Raw genomic sequence first — 24,453 nt, 5'->3', positions numbered from 1 at the left:
TCCACGTCCAGATGGGACCCCCCGGCCCGCTCTGCACAGGGCTAGCCCCTTACGGCCGGCTTTCGGAATCGGAGGTAATTCTGGGGGCTCCCATCCCCTCCTGCCTCTGCGAGAGCCGGGGCATAGCTAGTGGGGGAGGCGATGGAGGTGCTCAGGCAGTGACGCACCCCGGAGTCTTTGTTCACTTCGTGGGAGTCCCTGCGACTTGGAGGCAGCTCCAGCCCTTGGATTGCGTGAGCCCCACAAAGCCAGTGCGCTCCTGCCCCACCTGTCTCCCAGCCTCGCCGGTGCTCTGCAGTCCTGCTGATTTGTCTGGGGGTTCGCCCAGTGGCACCATGAGAGAGGTGGGTGGGAGACTTGACCGCTGACTTGTGCACGGCCCAGGGAGCTGACCTTACTTCCTGTAGCTACCAGGGAGACACTACCGCCAAGTGCAAAGCGCCTTATAACATGGGGTAAGCCATACTACCTCAATAGGGAAACTGAAGCACGGAGGCATCATGTGACTTGCCCAAGGTCACATGGCAAGCCAATGGCAATCAAGAATAGACCTCAGAGCTCTTGACACCCAGGCCGGTGTCCTGCCCACTGGGCCATGCTGTCTGCAGTACATGGTCTGTGCATCTCTGCCTCCTCCTGGACAGTTTGGAAAGGATCCATTAATGTGGCACCCCTCCCCCCCGGCAGGTCCCTGGCTCCCCACATCTACCCTACAGGGGCTTCCAGCTCCTCTCGGACTCGTCTACCATCAATCCCACTGCTCTAGCTTGCTGCTGGTGCCCATGTGCCTGCACACAGCCACCATGCACCGACCCTGGACTAATCTCGCTGCGACACTGAGCTCATCCCCACCCCACTCCCTTTGATATCTGCTGCAGGCAGCCACTGTGGCTCTGCAGGGCCCTACTGATCAGCCCTTTAAATCTCCCTCTCACTATGCAGTGTCGCCTCTTGCAAACCAATCCTAAGAGGGTGCCGGAGCTCAGAGGTACCTGGGCTCCCGCAGCGGCAATCTGATCCTGGAACAGATCGGCACAGCTGGCTCCGATAATCCTGAGAGGAACTCGGAAATGCGTGTGTAGTGGGTGGAAGGAGCCAGGGATGGGATGGGGGTCTCCTAAGGTACAGAGGGTTAGTTATGGCTCTGACAGACAACTACACTTACGGATGCTGATCTGAGAAGACTCCAAACCCGTCCCATTGCCAGCACTCCCCCTGTGTCTGAAGGGCAGGTCAGAGACCTGTCAACCCCCCCCCCCCAAGCCCTCGGGGTGTTTGACATGGCTTCCTGGTGACTGTTTATCTCTCTGGCTTAGGGTCCCCGCAGTTGGCTCTGTTAGAGTCGCCTTATGGTGCAGACAGAGAACATCCTCAGGAGGAAGATGAGGAAGGGCAGGTAAGGCCGCAGTGACGCTCCCCAGGCCCCAGCTAGGAGCCTAAGGGAGATGTCATTGGAATTTCCAGGACCGGGATTGGAAATTAACAAAACTTCCTCCTGAAGGATGAAAAACAGGAACCAGGGACGCTCCCGTGGGCCTGTGGAAACACACAGCAGAGTCCACATGCTGGAGCCATCAGCAGCCAGTGGGCTGAGGTCAGGAACAGCCGCAGCACAGAGCAGGGAACAGAGAATGCAGGGTGGGCGGTGAGGAGAGAGTGGGGCAGGGAGAGGAGGGGGATAGAGAATGGGGAAGGGGATCCCACAGGAAGAGAAGCAGCGCTGGATGGTGAGCCCCAGAGGGATGGGCCGATAATTCTAAGCGACTCCTGGGTGGGGGGATGGACGGGGCGGGAGCCTGATGTGTGTCTATGTGTGTGATGCTGCGTGAGCAGACAGGCTAATGGGAGGGCTGGGGGGCGAGTAAGCAGTTGCAGGCACGTGGCCAATGCCCAAAGTGCATGTGGGGTTGGGGAGCTCAGAAGGGGTTGCAGTTCGACAAAGGGACCAGTTAACATCCAGCGGGGCTGCTGAGGGCCGCACTTTAAACCCTGTCTTACCACAGCTGCGGCTCCCCGGTTGTGAGACCCCCCACTTTCTTCAGACCACTTTAGGCTCTGTGTGTGCACAGGGGGGCTAGCCCATTCCTCACACGCCATCAGCTGTGCTGAGCCGGGCGGCTGACACTGATGAGGCGGCTCCTCTACCCTGGGCCCTGCTTTCTCCTGCTGCTGTGTTGACTGCAAGCCCCGGCTGAGTGTCAGGGGCCACACACGCTGCCCCCAGCAAGGAGGGGTGTGTGTGGGTGGGCATGTCAGGCGGGAGGCAGAACAGCTGGCCTGAGCCATCCCTGGATTGTCTGGGAGATGGAGGTGCAGCGTCATCAGACTGAGCTGGCTTAGTTGGGGCAGGGGAATGAATTCCACATGGCCCTTGTCTTGGGGCCACTGGGGGATGTGCTCACCCTCAGTTGTGCAGCGTCCACTGTGGAGCCTGCCCAGAAGAAATGGTTTCTAATGGCTCAGCATCCAAACGCTGTCATTGCTTGAAAGACCAGGCTGGGATTATAAACCCCCCCCTCCCTCTGCTTCCCACCCACCGGGGTGGTTCCTTCAGGCCTCACACAGGATTGCAAGCTCCTAGAGGCAGAGACTGTCTCTTGCCACATGTCTGTACAGCACCTAGCACAATGGGGTCCAGAGCTGACGCCCGGCCGTTCTGACGCCTCCGAGGCCAGGGGCTGTATTAATGCACTGGATCAGTAACTGTTACTCTGTTACTACTTGGCATCACTTCTTGGCATTCAGAGTAAGTGAACACACACAACAGAAGTAAATAAACAGTGAATAATCCAGGAGCAATAACTCAAGGTGCTGAGTGGCCTTTCTCATAGTACTCTATATGCACTAGGGACTTGAGCCTCGCAACTCCCCAAACTACTGTCCCCAGGGGGGGAAACTGAGGCACCAGGAGGGGAAGTGATTTGCCCAAGGCCACACAGCAATGCAGTGGCAGAGCTGGGAATGAAAGCCCAGTGGCCTGGCTCCCAGCCTTATGCTCTAACCATTCTCTCATGCTTCCTTCTTCCACCTGGACACACAAGAGAAACGGAGTAAGACGAAGAAGATCCTACAGCAGCATTTTTAACAGCTGTGCTGCCTGGTACACTGGATGGCTCCCCCTTCTATTTCTGCTGCCCCCATGCAGCAGGCAAGTCCTTTGGGGGGTTGCTTGCCCTGGTGCTGCAGCAGGGCCCAGCAGTGCAGGGGTTAACTCCCCCAAAGCACTTGTTTGGGTGCAGTTCTGGGGGCAGGGGACAGGAAGAGCTACTTTCACCTTCCATCAGATGGGGAGAGACAGACAGATGGGTCTGATGTGTCTGAGCAAGGAGACCCCCTTATGGCCCGGAGCTGTGCTGTGCCTATCTGGGTGCCTGGCTGGTGGAAGGAAGAGGCTGTTGTAGCTGGAGTATTTTAGCCACACCTGCAAAAAATGCCCCCCTTGGTGAAATAATGAGCTCTCGCCCTTAGACTGAGCATGGAGCGGTTTGGTCTGCTCCCAGGAAGGACCTTCCTGGGGAGGGGGGGATTTCCAGCCAGTTCCCAGGGGGTGAGGCCCCACTCGCCACATCACAAAACCTGACCTCTCCAGGGCCAATCAGCACGTGGAGACTGAGCTCCCCCCTGAGCCCTAGAGGGGGGGTCCCTCCAGGGCACATTTGCAGGGTTGCATGTAGGGAAAGCTTGCCCTGCTGCTGCCCATGCTACAGCTGATGTGGGGATGGGTAGAGAACCTCGCCCCAGAGCTATGGTACCTTCCCCCTGCACTCCAAACAGTGCTGGAAAGGGGGGTCAGGCAACGGCACTCCAGCCTCCTTTGTGTGTGCAAACATGCCGGCCCCCCTTCTGACCTCAGTCACAGAGCTGCAAAGCGGCATTAGCTCCACCAGGCTTCAGGGGACTCACCCTGGATTAAGGGCCAAATTCTGGCCCTGCCTGTTGACTTCACTGGGAGCAGGATTGGGCCCCAAGAACTGAGCTGAGCCTGGCCTCATTCTCCCTGCTGTAACTCCAGCGCCTCCAGCCAGCTCCTCTGTGCTCTCGCGCTCACTGGGCTCTTTGTCTGCACCACACACTCCCCCCTTCGCCCCTAAATCATTGCTATGCAGATCACATCCCCGGGAGTCAGGTGTCTCGCTGCTGGCTCAGCTCAGAGGCTGTGAGAAATCCCCCTCCCGGCATGCAGTGCGGATGACAGGGTTATATGTAGAGTAAAAATAGCCAGGGAGGACATGCAGGGCAGCTGGCTGCACAGAACCGGACCTGGCTGCTCTCTGCCCTTGGCCACGTCTGCATCCCAGCGCTGAGAGGTCAGTACACGAAGCCCCCCGGGCCTGCGCAGGGGAACAGGGGTTTGTTGGAGGGGAGGGTTGCTTTGGACCCCTCCTGGCTGTTGCTCAGTGTCTTGTTTTGTTTCCCATCTGCTCTCCCGCCCCAGGAGCCGGTCGGGAGGGTGGTGGGACGGTTAGTTGGCTCATGAGCCAACTCGGAGCAGCTGCTGGCACTGGCAGGCTCTGTCCGTCGCTGTTTGTCACGAGCAGTCCAGGTTCCCAGCGCTCCCCGGGCGAGTTGATGTTTATCCCGTCGCTGGCTGCTCTGCACATGTGCACTGGGTGTGCGTCTGGGTTCGCCTGTGACTGTGGTGAAAGCTCGAGTCTGGAAGTGAGGACTCCTGGCCTCTGATCCCAGCTCTGCCCCGGCCACACAATGAACTTGGGCAGGTCATGTGACTCCTGTGGCTCAGTTTCCCCATCTGGATGACAATACCTACCTTCCCCCACACCCAGGCAAGTCGGGAGGCTTAATTAAGATTATCAAGGGGGCCTTGATTTGTGCAGCTGAACTCTGCGAGAGCAATGCAAAATCTATTATTCCTGGGGCCTGCCTGCTGGCGTGGCCATTGTGTGGGTGGTGCAGCGTTGCTGGGCTCTCTGCGTGCCTGCCGGAGTCAGTACGTGTGGGCAGTACTGGCTGTGCCTTGTGAGTGTCGGGCTGTGGTAGCGGGTGGCTTTGCTGCTCCCTGTGTGTTGTCTGCCCGGCTCAGTGGCTGTTTGCTCCCCTTTCGCTCTCCGGGTATCTCACCAGTCTGGACACAGGAGGGGCCCAAGAGTGGAACGGCTGCGGGTGTAGCAGGTTCGAAGGCTGTTGTATTGACTGAGCCGTGGGAAGCCCAGAGCAGGAGGTGTTACAGTCAGAACAGAGGAGTCTTGGTGCAGAGGGACTCTGGGTTGGAATGAGGGGGTTGGGGATTGTGGGTGTTGGCAGGGCTGTGGTGGGAGAGAGGCTCCAGGATTGATGCTGCTGCAGCTCCGGACTGAGGCGCATTGGCCGAGCTGGGCGAGGGGCTCAGGACGGGAGGAGCTGGGTGGGGTTGCAGGTCAGGATCAGTGGGAAGTTGGGAAGTTTGCACGGAGCCTCCCTGCACGCCACTAGGAGCCCCTCGCTGTCCGAGGCCCTGAATTCGCTCACTGGGTGATTGGAATCCCCAGCCATGCCCCCTGCCAGCAGGGGGGCTGGAACAGTTTGTATAGGGGGGGCTGAGAGCCATTGAATGGAACTGTGAACCCTGCGTTGGATGGAAACCACTTCTAGCCTGGGGTGCTACTGCACCCCCAGTTCCAGCACCTATGGTTCCCAGTTGGGTTTCACTGGGGGGTATCTTGGAAAGAGCCGCAGCTTCCCGACAGACAGGGCCTTGTGCTTTGCAGTCAGGTGGAGGAGGAGTGTGGAAGTGGATATTGTCCTGTGGAGGACAAGAGCCAGGTTCATTTCCACCTGCAGACATTTGGAATTGCTTTTTAATTTCTCCCCGCCAGTCAGATGGCTCGGGGGGGGCGGGGGGCAGGCCACCTGGAGGTGTCGAATCAGCATGGGGCAGTCACCAGCAACTGTCAATGTGTTTAGCTACTGAGGATGGCAATCTACAGGGAGAGGTGTATTCATCTGGGCTTGGGAGATGATGCATGTGTGACAGGTTCCCCCTGGGGTGCCACCTGGAACTGGTGTACCACTGAGCCCCCCTGACCCACCAGCCTGGGCTCTCTGTCACCCTGTGCTGCTGTGACAAGTTACTAAGCTCTCCAAGCTTGTTCTTTCAATCACACAGGTAGGGACACACCCAGCTGCAGCGGCACACAGATGCTGAGATCAGCTCTGCATGGGAAGGCTCAGCTAAGGCACCTCCCCGTTCCCAAGGCATGCACCCCCCCAGAGTGTAAACCCAAAGTTATACTGTCTTGTACTGCACAGGGAACTGTACAGCATAAGCTCATAAAATTCACCCCCTCCCTCAATGTGGAGGGAGATATGCAACAGCTTTCTGCCCCAAGTTATAATGTCCACACACTGGTGGTACACAAAACAAAAACAAGTTTGTTAACTACAGAAGATAGATTTTAAGTGATTACAAAGGGATAGCAAACAGATCAAAGCAGATTACCTAGCAAATAAACAAAAACGCAATCTAAGCTTAATATACTAAAGAGATTGGCTATGAGTAGCAAATACTCACCCTAATTGTTAATTTAGGCAGTTTGCAGAGATTCTTGAGGGCAAGCTGCACTTGTTTGCAGCTTAAAACCCCAGGTATACCTTTCACAGGCTAGAAACCCCTCTAGCCTGGGTTCAGCCCGTCTCCCCAGTTCCAGTCCTTGTTCCTCAGGTGTTTCCAGCAGTCTCCTTTGGGCGGGGAGTCAGAGAAGAACCCCGGTGATGTCACTCCCCTGCCTTAAATAGCTTTGGCATAAGGCAGAAACCCTTTGTCTCCCGACTTTCTGTAGAAAAACACTGGTATTCCAAGGTGGAGTCCAGTACCAGGTGACTTGGTCACATGTCCCTGTAGGGTCACAGCAGCCATAACTCGGAGGTTGCTTGTAGCGTCCTCAGGAAGGCTTCCCAGTGGGAGATTAGCATCTTCTAAGACCTATTGTTTTCCCTAATGGCCCTTCCCAGCCAGCCATCTAGACTGATTGCATTCTGTCCAGTGGGCGTTCCCCAGGTGTGAACACATTTGTAATAGAGGCATCGACAATATTCCTAACTTCAGATACCAGAATGCTACATGCATACAAATAGGCTAATCATATTCAGTCAATCATAACCTTTTCAATGATATCTCACATGACCCATATTGTATAAAATACATCATAGTTATGCCATAATCATATCATGTTCTGAGCCAGGGACTGGAGAGCCCAGACAGAGCATTCCCATGGCTTCTCTGCTACCAATACATGGCTGATGCCAGACATTCAGCTGGCAGGGAATCAGAGTGTCAAGATGGAGTCCATGCATCCAAACATCACTCTAACCGGCAGGTACCTCGAGGGCTCCCAGCTGCAGGACTAACCATCTAGCACGATTCCTGAGAACTACGGTGGCTTTTCAAAATGGAAAAATAGTGGAGCTAGTCATTGGTAGTATGGCTGCACCCAACCCAGTCGGGAGCAAGGCCACGCTGTGCTTGGTGCTGTACAGTACAAGCACATGGGAAGAGACAGGCTCTGAGCTTACAGTGTACGTGTTACTCTGCATGAATGATCCTACAGAGTCTGTGGGCTGGGACCACATGGCCTCTGACAAGCCAGGCACAGAACCCAGCTCTCTTGAGTCCCAGGCCCCCGCATGGCATTGTCTCCAGTGCTCAGCGGCGTGGCCTGAGATGCAAAGGCTGCAGTGCCCCATTGAAAGCCAGCGGGTCTGATCCTGCAGCTCCTGAAAGCCAGTGGGAGTTTTTCCATTGGCTTCAGTGGGAGCAGGGACAGGCCCATGGCCCTAAGGAACAGGGGAGGGTGGGGACCGTGGCTGGGATGTCACAGCAAGTGGCTCTTGCCCCTAGGAGGGGTGAACTGGCAGCACTGGAAACCACACCTCTAATGTGCTGCCCCCTTGCGCTGCTCTCTGGCGTGGGAGGGAGCAGGGGAGGGAGAGCGGCTTGGGGAGCTACGGGCCTATCTTGGTCAGATGAAGGGGTCAAACCGCAGCTCTGTGCTCAGAGCCTCCCTTCTCGGGACTGAGCGAGGCCTGGCTGGTGGAGGGGAGCGCCTCGGGGTGTCAGACAGGGGGCTGGCTATCCTGCCATTGCATCCAAAGGGCTGTGTCGGGCATTACACTGGCAGGACACTTGATCTGAGCCAAGAGGTTGCTTGTTGGGGCATTTTAGGATTAAACCTGCCCTGGAGCCACCAGTGTTTGGGAGCCCCCCCCCCAATATTTCCCTGCAAGCCCAGCTGTAGCTCTTTTCCCCAGTCTCCATGGACTCCTAGATTCCGTCCCCCCCCGTCCCCAACAGAACTGTCCTCCCAGCCTCCCCCATCAACTTCCTCCCGGTCCCCTCGTGGGCCCACGTTCAGCCTTGGCATGAGCAGCCACAGCTCCAGAGGAACTGCCCCCCAGGGCTGGATGAGGCCCGTGGCCTCACTGACCCGCTCACTTTGGGCCCCTCTGGTCACAGGGCAGCCCCCCAGGGCTTCATGGGGCTGAGATCCAAGCTGGAGGGCAGAGGCTAGTCCCTGTGGAGTTGTTCACCCCGCCAGGGGAGCTGAGGGGCTGCTATTTCCGCCCTCCCTTCGGCTCGCTGCCACCTTTGCCTTCCTCTGACTGACTGACCGTGATTCTGGCTGGCTGCTCCTTGGGGCCGACCCCACCCTGGCACAGGTGTGGACGTGACCCCTGCAGGATTTATGCCTGGGCCATACTTAGAACCCCAGAGCAGGCTGAAGCTGAAGGGCACCTGCCCTTTTTAGGCATGGGCTGGGGGCTGTAACCTGACCTCTGTCCTTCCCCACTGAGGCTGACCTGCCGGGGGAGGCGTGAGCTCTGGAAGGGCATGGATCTATTTTAGGGATGGGCTACCCAAGCTGTTTTTCATGTTCTCCCTAATGCGCAAGGCCTTTTCAGGCTCTCCCTAGGGTCAAAGGGCTGGACATGAGGGTGGCCCTGAGGTGCCAGGCAGGTTTGCTGCCCATAGGAGACAAACACAGGTGGGCAGGAGGGGATTGGGCCCTGGGATGCCCCCTAGTGGCAGGAATAAGTGAAAACACAAGGCTGACGAGGAACCCAGGACCCTTCTCTGAGTACCTGGATCCCATCTTACTGAAGGGTGAGAGCTGCAGTTCTGTGCACTGGGGGCCAACTAGGGTGGGCCACTGTGTCCGAGGCTGGGGGGCTCCTGTATTTGGGTGCGGGAAGATGAGTGGCTCTCTGTGGGGGCTGGGCAGCTGCGGGAGTGTGCCCAGGAGGTTCAGCAAGTTGGTTGCTGGGTGTGGGAGATGGGTGGGGAGGACGGGCTGTTCTGTGTGCGTGGGGAGTCCAGGGTTGTGTCTTTGCTCTTCATACACAACAAGGGAGGCAAAGGGGCACCACGGGTCCCAAATAACGCTGGCTAGTCCTGTCCCCAAACATGCCAAGCGGCACGCATCCTGCTGCGCTGGCTGCTTCTGATAACATACAGCATCCACCACTAGAGGACTTGCGAGCTATACAGAGGGACACTATCCTGTTCCTGCACACTACAGACTGGAGTAAGGCCCTGTCTGCATGGGAGTGAGAGGGGGGAGTTTGCACCAATGTAGTTGCGCTGGTGTCAAAGGGGATTTACACCGACACCCAGGGTAAGCGGCACTTGTTCAACTTGTGCGGGGCGTCCACTCTGGTGCAGCTGCATCGGCATAATACCAGTTCAATAACCCCCAGTGGAGACCCACAATCGGGGTGAAAATGGGAGCAACTCCACCCTCACCCCAAATGCATCTGCCTTCTCTCCAGTTTTTCCCCTGATGGGTCTCTTCCCCATGCTCCCCCTAGTGTGTATGTATTGCATTTACTCACTCTCCATTCAACACACATGAATTCAACATTGCTGCAAGGAAAAGGGCCATGCGGTGATCAATGTGTAGTAACCCTACTGGCCCCCACCAGTTTAACTCAGGGTGGAATTTGGGCCCTATACCTTTAAGAATGTGCTTACTTGGGTGGACTGTCAATCAGATGGGTTAACTTCCTGCAACAAAGGAAGCTGAGAGCTGATGAGATGTGGTCACTGAGCAGCGCAGAGGCAGGTAACTACAGGTATCTGATGTAAGCGTTATGTTTCCAACCTAAGGTGGCTGCATCGTAAGCTGTCAGGCCAAGATCATTCCTGGTGTGACACCCAGGGGTTCGCTTGGCCCCTCAGTGGAGTAAAGTCAGCTCGAATCAGGTGCTCTGTAAGGGTGGAGCCGTGATTGGGCTAGGGAGGGGCATAGTGGAGTCTGGGTCATACGACTTCCTCTCTGGGAATGGGGGCGGTGGGAGAGGGAAGCTGTGAATTCTGGAAGTGAGCTTTGAAGCGTGCAAGGTCTGTGTGAGAGAGAGCAACCCTCAAGGGAGTGCCTATCGCAGGGGTGCGGTGCCGGGCTCACTCATGCATACACCAGTTGGCTCTGTTTCCAGGTGAACGCAGCGATGCCAGCTCTGGCGATTTTATCACAAGATACTTGGTGTTTTTCTTAAAGCCCCAGGTCTTGGAGTCATGTGATTAAATGAGAATCTCAGCTTTTGTTTATTTGTTTAAAAAGTCAATTTCCAGCCCTCCTGGCTGCAGAGAAAAGCTTGAGAACATGAATCCAAGTGCCGCCCAATGGCTCAGAAACCAAAGACAAAAAGACCCCAACATTTATGATTTTTAAAAGTCTCATGACTTTGAAGGAAATTGTCTTTTTTGGGGACCTGACTCATGATTTATGAACCCTTTGGACTGGCCATTCTAGGCTGGAGACAAGTGAGACAGGCTCTCCCTGCACGTCGGAGAGGTTTGAAGAGGGGCTAGATGGGTCTGCTGGCGTTCTCGCTGATGGTGACTCGTTCTGGATGGATTTTGCTGGTTTGGGCAGCTTAGGGGGCTAATACCTGAACAGGCACTTCAAGCTCTTGAGGTCCCTTTCCAGCCCTCCATTGCTGGGATTCTCTGTGAGCTGGAAGCCCTGGAGGATGGGGAGCAATTTACCAAGGGTCCTGTTGGATTCTCCATTACCGGCAATTTTTAAATCGAGACTGGCTGTTTTGCTAAAGGATCCTCACTAGGAATTATTTGGGGGAAGTTCTCATGGGGGAAATGTACTGAATAATGCAGCCCAACCCTGTCCCCAGTATCATGTGCGCCCAGTGCGAAGGGGGTGTCTCCCAGAACTCCCTCTACGATGTCGCCGTAGTAAATTTTAAAGGGCTCCGGTTACGCTGCTTCTCTGCCCTCCTTGATTCCTGCCCTGTGAACTGCAGGCCCACGGAGATGGAATATTACTATCAAGTTGCTTCTTGCCTAATCGCAAACCCTCTGGGATGAGGCTGTAGAGACCCCAGCCGGGAAGGACTACGTACAGGCCCTCGCACACAGGACCCCTCCTGTGCCATTGTGACCCCCCTGGGTTGAGTGCAGTGGCACTGTGCCAGGGAGAGGAGCTCATCATTCATTAATCAAACGCCATGGCTAGGCTTTATCTAAAGCTCTTCCTGCAAGGCCCCTTGCATGCCACTGGCTTGGAGCGCTCCAGCCCCGGGAGACTTCGGAGACTCCGGGGGGGATGTCCTGTGCTCTTCCTTTAATCTGTCTCAGGAAGAAGGCGGCTAAACTCACACTTCCCCCCACCCCAGTCCAGCTATTCCAGATGCCCCAGTTTTCCCCACTTCACCCCCTCACACCAGCCAGCGAGTCAGAGCCCCCGTCACCCTCTTGGTTTCCACCCCCAAACTCCGCTTGAGAGCAACTAGTCCCTCAGGCAAACGCTGCACAGTGGAATCTGCCTGCTGCCCTGGAGACGTGGCTCCCAGCTGGGCCCAGAGCAGAGTCGAAGCCCTGGCTGCTAGCTATGCCAAATCTTCACCAGAGCACTCTGCCTGAGTGCACCGCTCAGGAGAAGAGACCTGACCGCCTGGCTGAGGGGGGCCCTGCCCCCCATGGGGGGGGAAATGGGGCTGGAGAAGAGGAAGCAGGAACGAGGGGGGTGGGAGCGTCCCCCAATGGCCAAAGCAAGGCTCTCCACCTGCCCTCCAAGGAGCGGGGTGTGCTATTGCCTCAGTGTGGAGATCCAGTTGGCTCAAACCCGGGCCTCTTGCCTGCTGGGGCGGTGCACTAAGCCCTGGGTCATGAGGCAGGAACAGGTTTTGTAGGATGCTCCTTCATCCCCTGAGCTCCCGCTGTCACCGAAGCAACGCTTATTAAATATGCAAAGGCAGCCGCCAGGCTCCGACACCAAGTGCTGCTGTGGTGACAGGCGGGACTGGATCAGGCAGGTTGGTGACCAGGTCTGACTGATGGGGTCTGTCCCCCTGCCCATCTCTGGCTCTCTCTGATTTCCCGCTGCTCAGAGTCTCTCTCATGGTTCCAGTCTCAGGTGTGTTTTGTCTCCTGTGTTTTCTCTCTCGCTCTTTCTCTCCCTCCCTGGTGGAAGAGGAGGCAGGAAGGGCTGGTTGTCACAGTGACGTGCCATAGGCACTGAGACACTGCTGTTCTCTGGATCAGACCGTGTAGCAGAAACCGCTAGAGGAAGGCTCTGACGTGTCCGTGTCCATCAGGTAATGGGACTGCTGGTTCAGAACCGCTAAGCTAGAGTGGGCTGTAGGCTGAGAGCCTTCTGAGCTGCAGGGAAGGTTGGGGCGCCCTCCTCTGAAGTCTTCGGACATGTCTTCAAATGCACCAGCTTCCAGTAAGTAGGTGCCTGATTGCCAACCAGTCAGGGAGCCTCAGGAACCTGTACCTCTGTCCCCAGCCTTGTCAGTCACTCTCTGGAACAGAACAAGGGACCGGTTACCATGCTGTGTTTGTAGGCCTGTGCCATTCGTGTGAGGGTAGCCGTGTGTGTGCAGGGGGGGAGCTGGTATGTTCTTCTGCTCCAAGATGCTGGCAGCTGAGCTAACAGTGGGAATCACCTTCTTCCATTTTCTAGGAAATGTATTTGAGAGGTGGGGAGAGATTGAAACCCAGTGAGCTAAGGGGAAGCATGAGCACTGGGAAGCATTAAAGACTACTTAGCCTCAGGAGGAATGGGACTGGGGCTGTTTCTGAAGGCCAAACCAGCCCCTTCCCAAAGCCCATGGCTGACCCCCCCCCGGCCCTCCTGCACTGTCTAACCAGGAGTTCTGTTTCCTTTCAGACTGAAGAGCTTCTTTGCCCAGATCTCCTCAGGATGGCAACAGGTGAGAGCTCCCTTTCCCTGGGCACATCTCCTTCACTCCACCCGTCTGTCTCCATCTTACTGAGGCTACATCCAGTTGTCTAAGCCCATAGCAATGGGCCTGAGCCCCCAAGTGCAGATCCAGGGCATGGCGGGGGGAGGGGAGGGATGTTGGATCCAGAGTTCTGGCTCGGGGCCATCTCTCCTAACCAGGCTCAGGTTCTGTTGTTGCGTTATCCCCTTTTAGAAACCTTGTGTCGCTCCTTGCTTCTCTTCCTCTTTTCCACTCATCTCCCTGCCAGCCCAGAACAGCGGAAATGCAAGGCTCATGCATGCTGTAAGGATCAGGAGCCGGAGAGAACTAAGCCCGAGCCAGGCACCTCCCTTGGACAATTGGTCCTGTCCGGCAGCATCCATGTGCGATCCTCGCACTTGAGCCCAGTGTGAGGGATTGCAGCTGTCAGGGTGTTTCCCCCCCCCCTCTCCCTCTCTCCTTTTTGGGTTTCACCTGGGTCTTTACCTGGTCTAGCCTGGAGGCAGTGGGTTGCTTTCTGCTCTCACAACCCTGTAAACACAGAATAACAGCCCTAGTGTCTCACTGGGCACGGCCCTGGCAGCTGCAGTACAGTCCCCACACTGTCCTGCCATGAGACCTCAGCACTGGCCTGCAGGGACTGTTTCTAGGGCCGAGAGGGGAGTTCAGTCTCCATGGCCCACAGTCAGTCCCTGGCACAGCTGCTGCCAAGGGAGCCGATTAGTGCTGGTTGTGAAGGTGGTTTTTGTGAGGTCGGCAGTTGTTCACTAGGAACTGGACTGAGAACCACTCAGCTCGTTTCTCCCAGGCCAAAGAAGAGCCATCAGATGATCAGGGAAGTGATTATTCCCCTCTATTCGGCGCTGGTGAGGCCACATCTGGAGTATTGCGTCCAGTTTTGGGCCCTCCACTACAAAAGGAATGTGGACAAATTGGAGAGAGTCCAGTGGAGGGCAACGAAAATGATCAGGGGGCTGGGGCACATGACTTATGAGGAGAGACTGAGGGAACTGGTCTTATTTAGTCTGCAGAAGAGAAGAGTGAGGGGGGATTTGATAGCAGCCTTCAACTACCTGAAGAGGGGTTCCAAAGAGGATGGAGCTCGGCTGTTCTCAGTGGTGGCAGATGACAGAACAAGGAGCAACAGTCTCAAGTTGCAGTGGGGGAGGTCTGGGTTGGATATTAGGAAAAACTATTTCACTAGGAGGGTGGTGAAGCACTGGAATGGGTTATCTAGGGAGGTGGTGGAATCTCCATCCTTATTGGTTTTTAAGGCCCAGCTTGACAAAGCCTTGGCTGGGATGATTTAGTTGGGGTTGGTCCTGCTTTGAGCAGGGGGTTGGACTAGATGACCTCCTGAGGTCTCTTCCAACCGTAATCTTCTATGATTCTGTGACAACTTTGTTACTACCAACCTGAGCCTGTGACAGGCTATACAACCTAGGACCAATCCCCTGTCTGTACACCTCTGTCTTTGGCCACCCTTGCCATGGGCTCTGAATATATCCTTACAGCATCCCTCGTGGGTGGTGAAGTATTATCCGTGTTTGACAGGTGGGAACTGTGGCACAAAGGGAGTAAGGGATAACAATTTTCAAATATACCCAAGTCCCATTTTCAAAAGCGTTGGCTTTCAGTGAGACTTGAGGCTGCTACTTTGGGCTGGTCTACGCTGGGAACTTACATCAGCATAGCTACGTCTCTTGGGGATGTGAAAAATCCACACCCCCGAGAGATGCAGTTATACCGACCTCACCCCGATGTAGACATTGCTAGGAAGAATTCCCTCTATCGACTTAGCTACCGCCTCTTGGGGAGGCAGATTAGCTACACCAGTGGGAGAACCCCCTCCCATCCCTGTAGTGAGTGTCTATGCTGTAGGATTTGAAGTGTAGACAAAGCCTTTGAAAATGTGGGACTTAAGTTCCTAAGTCACTTGAGCATTTTTGCAAATGTTATCCATAGTGCAAATCTGTGACAGAGCCAGGAATTGAACCCCCATCCCCTGGCTCCCTGTGCAGTGCCTTAACCATCAAACATCCTTCCCTCTATTCCCAGTTTTACTCCAATTCATGGAGAACGTCCCCGGTGTCTCAGACAAAAACAACGAGGAGTCAGGTGGCACCTTAAAGACTAACAGATTTATTACGGCATAAGCTTTTGTGGGTAAAAAACCCACTTCTTCAGATGCATGGAGTGAAAATTACAGAAACAGGCATAAATGTATATTGGCACATGAGGAGAAGGGAGTTACCTTACAAGTGGAGAACCAATGTTGAAGGCCAATTTAGTCAGGGTGTATATGGTACACTCCCAATAATTCATGAGGAAGTGTCAATACCAAGAGAGGGACAATTGCTTTTGTGGTGAGCCAACCACACCCAGTCCCTCAGTGTCTCAGACAGTGCTTGCAACCATGGCTCTGCCTCTCCCTGCATGAGCTCCTTGGCACAGGCGGATCTGATCTGCCAGCGTGATCAGAAAGCACCTAGCTGCCAAAGGCCACCCTGTTCCCCATCTGCTCGGAGGTGTAATTTTACAAGGCTGTAACCAGAAGACATCTTATTGCTGGGAGCCGCAGACTCCGAGCCACAGCCAGCTCTGAGAACACCCTCCTTTATTTTTAGCACTTCTGCCTTGTCCTTGTGACACTCGAGACAGGCCCATTCACCCAGCTTTGAAAATGTTCCAGTGTACTGTACTCGGGGAGAGGAGCTCTCTATCAGCTCCAGGCACTGGAATTAATGGTGACTTCGAATTCAATTGCTCACTCCCGGAATGGTTGTGACCCTGAGGGACCCTCTCGGTTGTGGAGCTGGGATGTTGGCCCAATGTGAATTGGGGGAGGGGGCAGCTGGGACACTGAGGTTGCAACTTTTCTGAGAGGGTCAATGGTTTGTCGTTGTGTCTCTCTTGTCGCTCTGGCTTTTTGGAGGAGATTCTTTCCGGGTGGGGATTTATAGCTGCAGCCAAATGCAAGTGAGCCGGCCCTCCTGGTGCTAATCCAGGGTAATATTTGCTGTTGCGCTTGGCATGGGGGCCAGATTCTGCTCTCAGTCACGCTGGTGTAAAGCTAGAGTAACTCTGTGCATAGGCTGGGGGAGTCATCTAGGCCATAGGCCTGACCACTTTTGGGCCAGGCCAAACCTGAGTGACACTGGAGCTCCCACCCACCAGAGGGTGGGTGTAAGGGCTTATGGGCCGGGGGAGGGGGGGCGGGAGTCAGGCTGCTGGTGCAGGGGGTCACCTGAGAAGGGAAGAGAGGGCTAGGCAGGGGTGTGGCGGAAATCTGTCACCCCACCACTTTAAATGGTGCTCCGCAGCCCCTGACTGTATTTACACCAGTGGAGTTACTCCAGCTTTATACTGGTGTAACTGGCAGCAGGATTTCACACAGAGTTTAATGACCAGAGATGGTGGGCAAGGAAAAGGGTAATGCGTGTCGGAAATAGTGGGCATGTCGGGTGGTGGGTATACCATGGAGAATGGGCATATCTGAGATGATGGGCTTGTGCAAGAGGTGGGCACAAAGGCTGTGCTGGGGCAACTGGAGCAGGTGGGAGATCTGGAATTGGTGTAGCTGGCTCAGCAGAGCTGGTGGAGGTATTGGCTTGGGCAGATGGGAGGCAGTGATGTCTGCGAGGGGTCAGAGTTTGTGAAGCACCTGCCAAGCCATGGATATGAGCCTCTGGGGAGGGAACGTGTCCCAGGAGAGAGGTGGATCACCCTTAGGTTTTGTAACGGTGTGGGCACTAAAGGGGGAGATGTCAATCGCCACAGGCTGAAGGAGCTTCTCCCCTCCCTAGAAGGAAGCGCCCGCCTGTTTCGTCCCACGGCCCATGCCTTTCTCAATAGGCTGAGGCCCTGCCTCTCTATTTGGTTCCCTAGTCTCCTCGTCTCACTAGGGGCCCTCGGATTTTGAGCTTACTGATAGCGGGCCAAATCCATTCCTGGTGTAGCACCAGTGAAGCCAGCTGAGTTACACTGGGGATGAATTTGGTCCTCTCTCTGGAGGCGTCTGAGGCAGTGGGGCAGAGGCCAACAGGAACCCATCCCCCCGGTCAGAAGGAAGATGGATGCCACCCTGTGCCCTGCCTTGTGTGTCTGGGGAACCTGGGATTTCCTACCACTCTCTCCCCTGTCCTTATATACACACAGCAAAAGCTACAGCTCAGTGCTACAGGATGGGTACTGGGTGGCATTGGTGTGGGCGCCATGTTGTGGGGGCTCATGGCTGTAGGGTTCTGTGGTATAAGGCTGTTCCGTGAGAGGTGCCGCCAAGAGCTGGTGTCTGAGCCCATTTACACCATCCCCCCATGGAGTCACTCAAGATTGACACCAGCCAAGCTGAGATCAGAATCTTTGCCCACTGCCTTCTGTGATGTGGCTGAGGCTTGGCTCCTGCTGTATCCTAGCAACCGTCTCCGTGGCAATGTGTGTTAGCTCTGACCACAAGGCTCCAGCCTGGCCCAGCCGAAGGGAGGCCTCTGGCTCAGGCATCAAAATGTGCTGAGCGGAAACTGCTTGGCAAGAAGGGGGGGGAACAGAGGCGAGCAGGAGCCAGCGAGTCGGAGAGATGGGGACAGAGTGCTCCTGCCTGGCTACCGCAGCGGAAAGGGCTGGCAAAGGTACCCTGGGGGGCAATGGCCCCATAGCGCCTGCCATGAAGCCACCGCCAGCGGCCCACTGCTGACCATGTTCTGCTCCCATTTACCCCCGGGGAACTGGGGCTGGTTGCCAAGTCCCCTCCTCCAGGCAGATCCCCTGGGGATTTGGTCAAGAGGGATTTGTCCCGGCTCGGTGGAGGTTTCCTTCCTGCGATCGCTCACTCGCCCTCAGACTAACCCTCTTCTCTGCTTTTCCTTCTCCCGCAGAAAAACTGAAGAACAGCAAAATCATCTTCGTGGTGGGTAAGTCGGTGATGGGCTCAGTGAAAAGCTGAGGAGTCGTGAGCGGCGCTTTCAGCCCTGGCTCGGTCCGCTGGGCTCGTTGGGGCTGTGACGTGGGACCCCGTCCTTCAAATTTTAAGCCAAAGTTTTCAAAGAGACCTGGGATTTCAGGGGCCCAACCTGAGATCCTGTAAAGGGGCCTGGTTTTCAGCAGGCAGGTGCTCGGAGCTTTTGGGTCATCAGGTGCCTTTAAGGTGTCCTAAGTTGCTCTCTAAAAATCACTAGCCATGTCTGCAAATGTTTGCCCTGGCCTCCAAGGGGAAGTCGTGTCTATCACCCAAAACCAGACTAGACAGAATACGTGGGAGTGCGCAACAGGGAGCGCCCTGCTGTGGCACCGAGATGGACTAGAGGACCTGTAGGGTGCTTGCCACCTTTGCTTTCGGTGTTCTTGGGGAGGGTGCCCTGAAGGCCTCTAGTTACCCCCAGATCAGGTACAGCACAGGGGAGTGGAGGCAGTTCTGCACGTATCGCTATTTCTCTCCCCGCCGCCCACCTTTTGTGACTAGCGCTAGTGACACAAAGCCAGGAGCTTTCTGGCTTTGGGGTTCAGCTGCTGCCTGTTTTGCTTCACACTGATGAGGTCATAATAATCTCCCCAGAGCTGGTTGGGCTGCCTCGGGCAGAGGGCTCTGAGCCTAGCAGGAGCCCTGAACTCCTTAGCGAAGGTCCCAGTTGAGTGCTAGTAAGTAAGAACAAAGAGGAGGATGAAACAGGGCTGTTCCTAAGTGGGATTTTTGCCTAGAAAGCACCTGAGCTCTTTCCCCCTCCTCCTCCTCCTGTGTTTTGAGTCTGTGCCTTGTCCTTGTGTGAACTGCAGGCGGGCCCGGCTCAGGAAAAGGGACCCAATGCGAGAAGATTGTCCAGAAGTATGGCTACACCCACCTGTCCACCGGTGACCTCCTGAGGGCAGAGGTCAACTCTGGCTCAGAGAGAGGCAAGAAGCTCTCTGCCATCATGGAGAAGGGAGAGCTGGTGCCCCTGGTGAGTCTGGGCCATTTTTGCAGTGGGAGGAAGTGGGTCTTAAAGCGTTACATCCTGGCACATTTCCAGCTACCCATGCTGGCGTGTGAGAGAACCCAATGCAGAGGCCATCTCAGGCTGCCCGCTCTCCTGGCTGCAGTGCATTGTGGGGAGCTGAGGCAGGTGCATGGAGAGGCTGCTGATGGGGCGCCTCTTTCCCAGCTCTTTGGGGGTGGCTCATGGACCTGGCTTCCCAGGAGTCTGGTCGCTCCTGGCAGCTCCAGGGAGAAAGTGCTCTGGCAGCTGGGGAAGGGTATAAAATGGGGGATGACAAGCTCCGTGTCTGTGAGTGTTGGTGCCCAGAGACCACGGGGAGCGGCCTCTGCTTGCTGTGCCTCCTCTGCTGAGACAGGAGCTGCACATGGTCCCTGGATCCTATAAAAGGATCTGTCGGTTGGTGTGATCGAGGACAAACACTGATGCTCCTGTGGCTTTGCACTAAGAGATGAGGCTGCCCATGGGGAAGGGGAGCCCAGCGGCTGCGGGAGACTCTGCAAAGCTGCCAGGTAGCTGGAACGGAAACCGCTGTCCCTAACTCTGACCTGCATTTCCCCTCGCCCCAGGACATGGTGCTTGATATGCTGCGAGACGCCATGGTGGCCAAGGCAGATGTCTCCAAGGGGTTCCTGATTGACGGCTACCCCCGAGAGGTGAAGCAAGGCGAGGAGTTTGAGAAGAAGGTGAGGAAGGGAGTGGTAGTCTTGTCACAAACTCAGCATGGTAGGGTTGCTCAGTGGTTGGATAAGGCAATCCTAGAAATGGGGCAGTGGTGGGGTCGATTCATTGGGGCAGACTATCTCCTCGGGGGGAGTTGAACCAAAGCCCCACGTGGCGCCAGGAGAAGCTCTGCTGCTGGAGGCACCATCTTTAGGTTGAGATGTCAAGCCAAGGTCTGGATCACTGCTATTTTTTGTAAAACAGGTTTTGACCCTAGTGTCCTGGCCCAACTTGAGTAATTATATTCTGCCTCCCCCAGTTACCCAGTCATGTTCAACTGGGTGTCAGATTAGTCTTTACTTCCCATCCTGAACTGCTGAGATAGCATTGCTGTGTGCTGTTAAATAGCTGTCAAGCTCCACCCTAGAGATGGCTGCAATGAGCCCCTTAAACAGCCTGAAAGTGTTTGCAGTGAAAGGTTGTATATGATGGTATGGTTAATGGGGTTAGAGCAGGAAGGCTGTTCCGTGTGCTGCCTGGGAGCAGGTTTGACTGTCTGCTCCAGGGAAACTGTAACCCTGCTAGTGCAGGCCTGGAGAGGCCGGGGAGAAAACTTGTGAGAGAGGAAGGTACCTGCGTTGGAGGATCCCTGGCTGTAATACATGGGACTGGCACAAGGTGGCGCAATGGTTGCTCCATAGAAACAGCTGGAAAAAACAATTGAAGAGGAAGGATCCTTTTTAGCAGGCTGTGGCCAGGCTGTGTCCTGAGATGAACTACAAGTCAGGGTGGAAAATGGCCTGGGCTAATGAACATGTGCAAAGTAACAAGCAAACGGAGGCTGAATGTGCCCCTGGCACACATGCAGTAGCGTGCTCCAGAGCAAAGGCAGAGCCACCCATTACTGAGGGTCACCCAGCGCCCGGAGAATCAGTTACCCCCAACCTGATTGCCACGGGATGGCTGGTGTGAGGGCATGTATGTTGGTGCACACTGGGGTAACAGCCCTGACCCTCGTCTGCACGGGGTCAGTGTGGGGTGATAGGGTTGCCAACTTTTTACTCGCACAAAACTGAAACCCTTGCCCCGCCTCTTCCCTGAGGCCCCGCCCCCCTCCCTCCATCCCCCCTTCCCTCTGTCACTTGCTCTCCCCACTCTCTCTCACTCGCTCATTTTCATCGGGCTGGCTCAGGGGGCTGAGGTGCAGGAGGGGGTGAGGGCTCCGGCTGGGGGTGCGGGCTCTGGGGTGGGGATGGGGATGAGGGACTTGGGGTGCAGGAGGGTCCTCTGGGTTGGGACCGAGGGGTTTGGAGGGTGGGAGGGGGATCAGGGCTGGGGCAAGGGGTTGGGGCATGGAGGGGCTCAGGGGTGCAGGCTCTGGGCAGCACTTACCTCAAGCAGCTCCCTGAAGCAGCAGCATGTCCCCCCTCCGGGCTTCTACGCAGAGATGCAGCCAGGTGGCTCTGCGCGCTGCCCTGTCCGCAGGCACCACCCCTGGAGCTCCTATTGGCCATGGTTCCTGGCCAATGGGAGCTGCGGGGGCAGTGCTTGGGGTGGGGACAGCGTGCAGAGCCCCCTGGCTGCCCCTACGCATAGGAGTCGGAGGGGGGAAATGCCGGCTGCTTTCCGGGAGCCACGTGGCGTGGAGGTTAGCAGGGAGCCTGTGCTGACCGGAGCCGCCATGATCCCTTTTTTCGACCGGGTGTTCTGGTTGAAAACCGGACACCTGATCACCCTAAAGGGTGACTGCTCCAGACCCAGCTCTCCCTTCCCTTCCCCCCAGTCAAGGTGATTCAGTGACAGCTCGGGGCATGGTCTCCCCCACCCTTCAGGTCATCATGCTGCAGGGCTAGTGGAGGAAACTATGAACCTGGTAAAGCCAAAGCCTGGCTGGATAGATAAGGACGTTTCCCTGGTTCTCCTCCCCAACAGATCGCCCCACCAACGCTGCTTCTCTACGTGGATGCCGGGAAGGACACCATGGTCAAGCGTTTGTTGAAACGGGGTGAGACCAGCGGGCGGGTGGATGACAATGAGGAGACGATCAAGAAGCGCCTGGACACTTACTACAAGGCCACTGAGCCGGTCATCACATTCTACGAGAAAAGAGGGATCGTCCGGAAGGTACGTCGGCCACAAGCTGCTCGGCTCATGGCTGGAACTGGGAATGGGTGGGGGTGGAACTGGCCCTTTCCCATCTGCTGAGACTCTGCAGAGCCTATTATGGGTTTGGGCAGGTCTGAGCCACTTGCCATCCTTGTGTCTCAGATAGTTTGGGGCTTCCCAGGGGTTAAAGGGGCAGAATGCACCCTCAGATGCCTCCGAGCTGAGAAAATCCCAGAGCACGCCATATTCAAGGTCAGCTGTCAGCACGCCTTGCTACTGTGGATCAACAAGCGGGGGAGGAGGGCTAATGAGGGATGGGGCTCTGGGCAGGGAAGACAAGCATCAGAGAGGGCTTTCCCAGCAGGCCTTGGGCCCGGCACTCCCGGAGCCAGACAGGCCTCGGGCCCGGTGCCCCTGGAGCCAGACAGGCCTTGGGCGCTGTGGAATGGATTCTGAGGGCATTGCGCCTGCCAGGAGTAGATCCTCTGGCCAGCATGGAGACCTGGGAGCTGGGCTGTCCCAGGTCTGTGCGGTGCTGCACGATGCAGGACGTAGTCTAGGGGCTTCTCTAAGGCCCTGTCCTGACTGGCTCTCCTGCTTCGCCCCTACAGCTGAACGCAGAAGGCTCTGTGGACGACGTGTTCGTACAGGTCTGCACTCATCTGGATGCCCTGAAGTAAAGCACGAAAGGGACCCCCCGCCTCTAACCCCTTCCCACCCAGAGAGAACATCACCCTCTTCCCACCCCCAGAGCCCAAGTATTCTCCCCCCCCCCCCCCGCCCCGATTCGAGCTCCATGGCAGAGACAGCGGAAGTGGCTTTATCCTGTTTTCGTGGAGACAGCCCCGTGGAGGAAATTTCAAGGACATTGTGTTTGACTCCTTCCCTTCTCGCCACAGTAAAATTCACTTTAATGAGCCCAGGCTTTATCTTTTTCTTCTGCAACAGGAAGTGAGTTTTTCTTTCCAGATATTTTGCCCCCCCACTGCGCCCTGAGGTTGATTAAAGGCAGGAAGTGGCCTGTTTATCCCACTCCATGGCATCAGCAGGAGGAGAGGGGAATCTGCTCCTGCCCGGAGGGGGAGGATTCTCTGACAGCGCACGCAACTTGCTCCCTCTTTTGAGCAGAGGATGCAGTTGAGAGTCTTAAAATCTGCCTGGGACAGAGGGAATTTGAATCAAATGCAGAGAAAACCCCATTTGAGCCAGGGCTGGGCAAAATCTCCCCCTGTGTGACTGTAGAGCCAGACACCGATGAGTGTCACCACTGCTGAGCCCCAACCCTCCCGCCCCCACCCTCCTTGCACAATGTGAGTACAGGGAGAGAGCAGTGACCAAGCAGGGGATGCCCTGGGACAGGGTCAGACTCCCCCAGGGGGGTGTATAAAATCCATTTCCTTCCCCTCCATTCCCCACTGTGATGCTGCCTGCACAGAGCCAGCGTCTGCCAGCAGAGTAGCCCAGCGTTAGCAGCAGAGAGCCCAGGGTTTGGGGGGTGGTATCTTCTCCTGCTTTAGAACATGAGGGAATAGTCTCTCCAGGAGCCTGGAGTCCAGCTGCCCTGTACCTTTGTGAAGCTCTGTCTCCGGGGAAGACGTTGGAGGCTGAAGCGCATCTCTGCTGAAACCCCTCTCCGCCTGCTTTTTCCCAACCCTCCCAAGACAGTCTAGCGCTTTGGGTGGGTTACCAAAGGCCAGGGGCCCTGACTGAGCCTAGGGGCTACCCCAAAAGGCTGTGATGTGAACACTGTGCCTCACTCGATCGCTGTCTTACTGTGCTTTTTAGGGCTCCCGCGCCACGCGCACACGTTTCACACTCCCCACACACACATTCTCACACTGTCTCCCACACACTCATTGATGGCAGCTCTTCTCTTCCTCGTTTTTTTTTTTTACAATGGTTACAAACAAAAGTATTTATGAATGAAAAGCAGCAACCCCCCAGAGTCTTAAAGGCGGCATGTTGTCCCTGCTGCCCGAATATACACTGACATATCGTTATTAAAGAGCGTGGCAGAAAAGTGCTTCTCGGTGTGAGCTGTGCCTTTATTTGACTTTCACCGCGCTCCATTCAATACCGACTATGTCTAGGGAGTTGGGGGGAGGAGTGCATTGCCGCTCTAATTCACACCCCCGGCTGTGATCCTGTCTGCTCTCGCCAGGGCAGGGCCTGTCCCCACTGGGATGGGAGACCTCCGAGGAAAGCCCAGGATGTGGGAATGTACCATAGTTGTTCTCCTCCACGAGGCAAGGCCCTCAGCATAATGTTAGGGGGGTCCTGGACAGTGAGTGGTGCCATCTTCAAGTTGCCATGGAAACCTGCAGTCCTGTGCCCTTGTGGCATGTGGCACTTTTCACCAGTGGGGTGTTGGCCCCTGGTGTCCTGGCCAAACAATCTGACTCCCACGTACATGGAGACCCCTTGTCGCTGCTCGGGCAGCAAGAAGAAGCCTTAAAGTGGGTGTAACTGCAGCCTACACTCCTTTACGCTGCAGGGGCCCTACCTGCAAGCCCATCCTTCCTCTCTATAATGGGTCAAG

General features: G+C 55.9%; 1 protein-coding gene across 1 annotated transcript in view; it reads left to right on the top strand.

The window, feature by feature from the left end:
- AK1 (adenylate kinase 1) overlaps positions 1–22,594 on the top strand; it is a 33,591-nt gene extending 10,997 nt beyond the window's left edge. Inside the window, exons 8-14 of the mRNA XM_065418857.1 lie at positions 1,317–1,396; positions 13,125–13,167; positions 18,054–18,089; positions 18,949–19,112; positions 19,715–19,831; positions 21,741–21,932; positions 22,526–22,594. Of these exons, the coding sequence (XP_065274929.1) occupies positions 1,317–1,396; positions 13,125–13,167; positions 18,054–18,089; positions 18,949–19,112; positions 19,715–19,831; positions 21,741–21,932; positions 22,526–22,594 (701 nt within the window). The remainder of the gene's footprint in view (positions 1–1,316; positions 1,397–13,124; positions 13,168–18,053; positions 18,090–18,948; positions 19,113–19,714; positions 19,832–21,740; positions 21,933–22,525) is intronic.
- The last annotated feature ends 1,859 nt before the right edge of the window (positions 22,595–24,453 follow it).

The sequence above is a fragment of the Emys orbicularis genome, chromosome 18 (assembly GCF_028017835.1).
Source record: "Emys orbicularis isolate rEmyOrb1 chromosome 18, rEmyOrb1.hap1, whole genome shotgun sequence".
NCBI lineage: Eukaryota > Metazoa > Chordata > Testudines > Emydidae > Emys > Emys orbicularis.
This window is presented reverse-complemented; position numbering and strand designations above follow the sequence as displayed.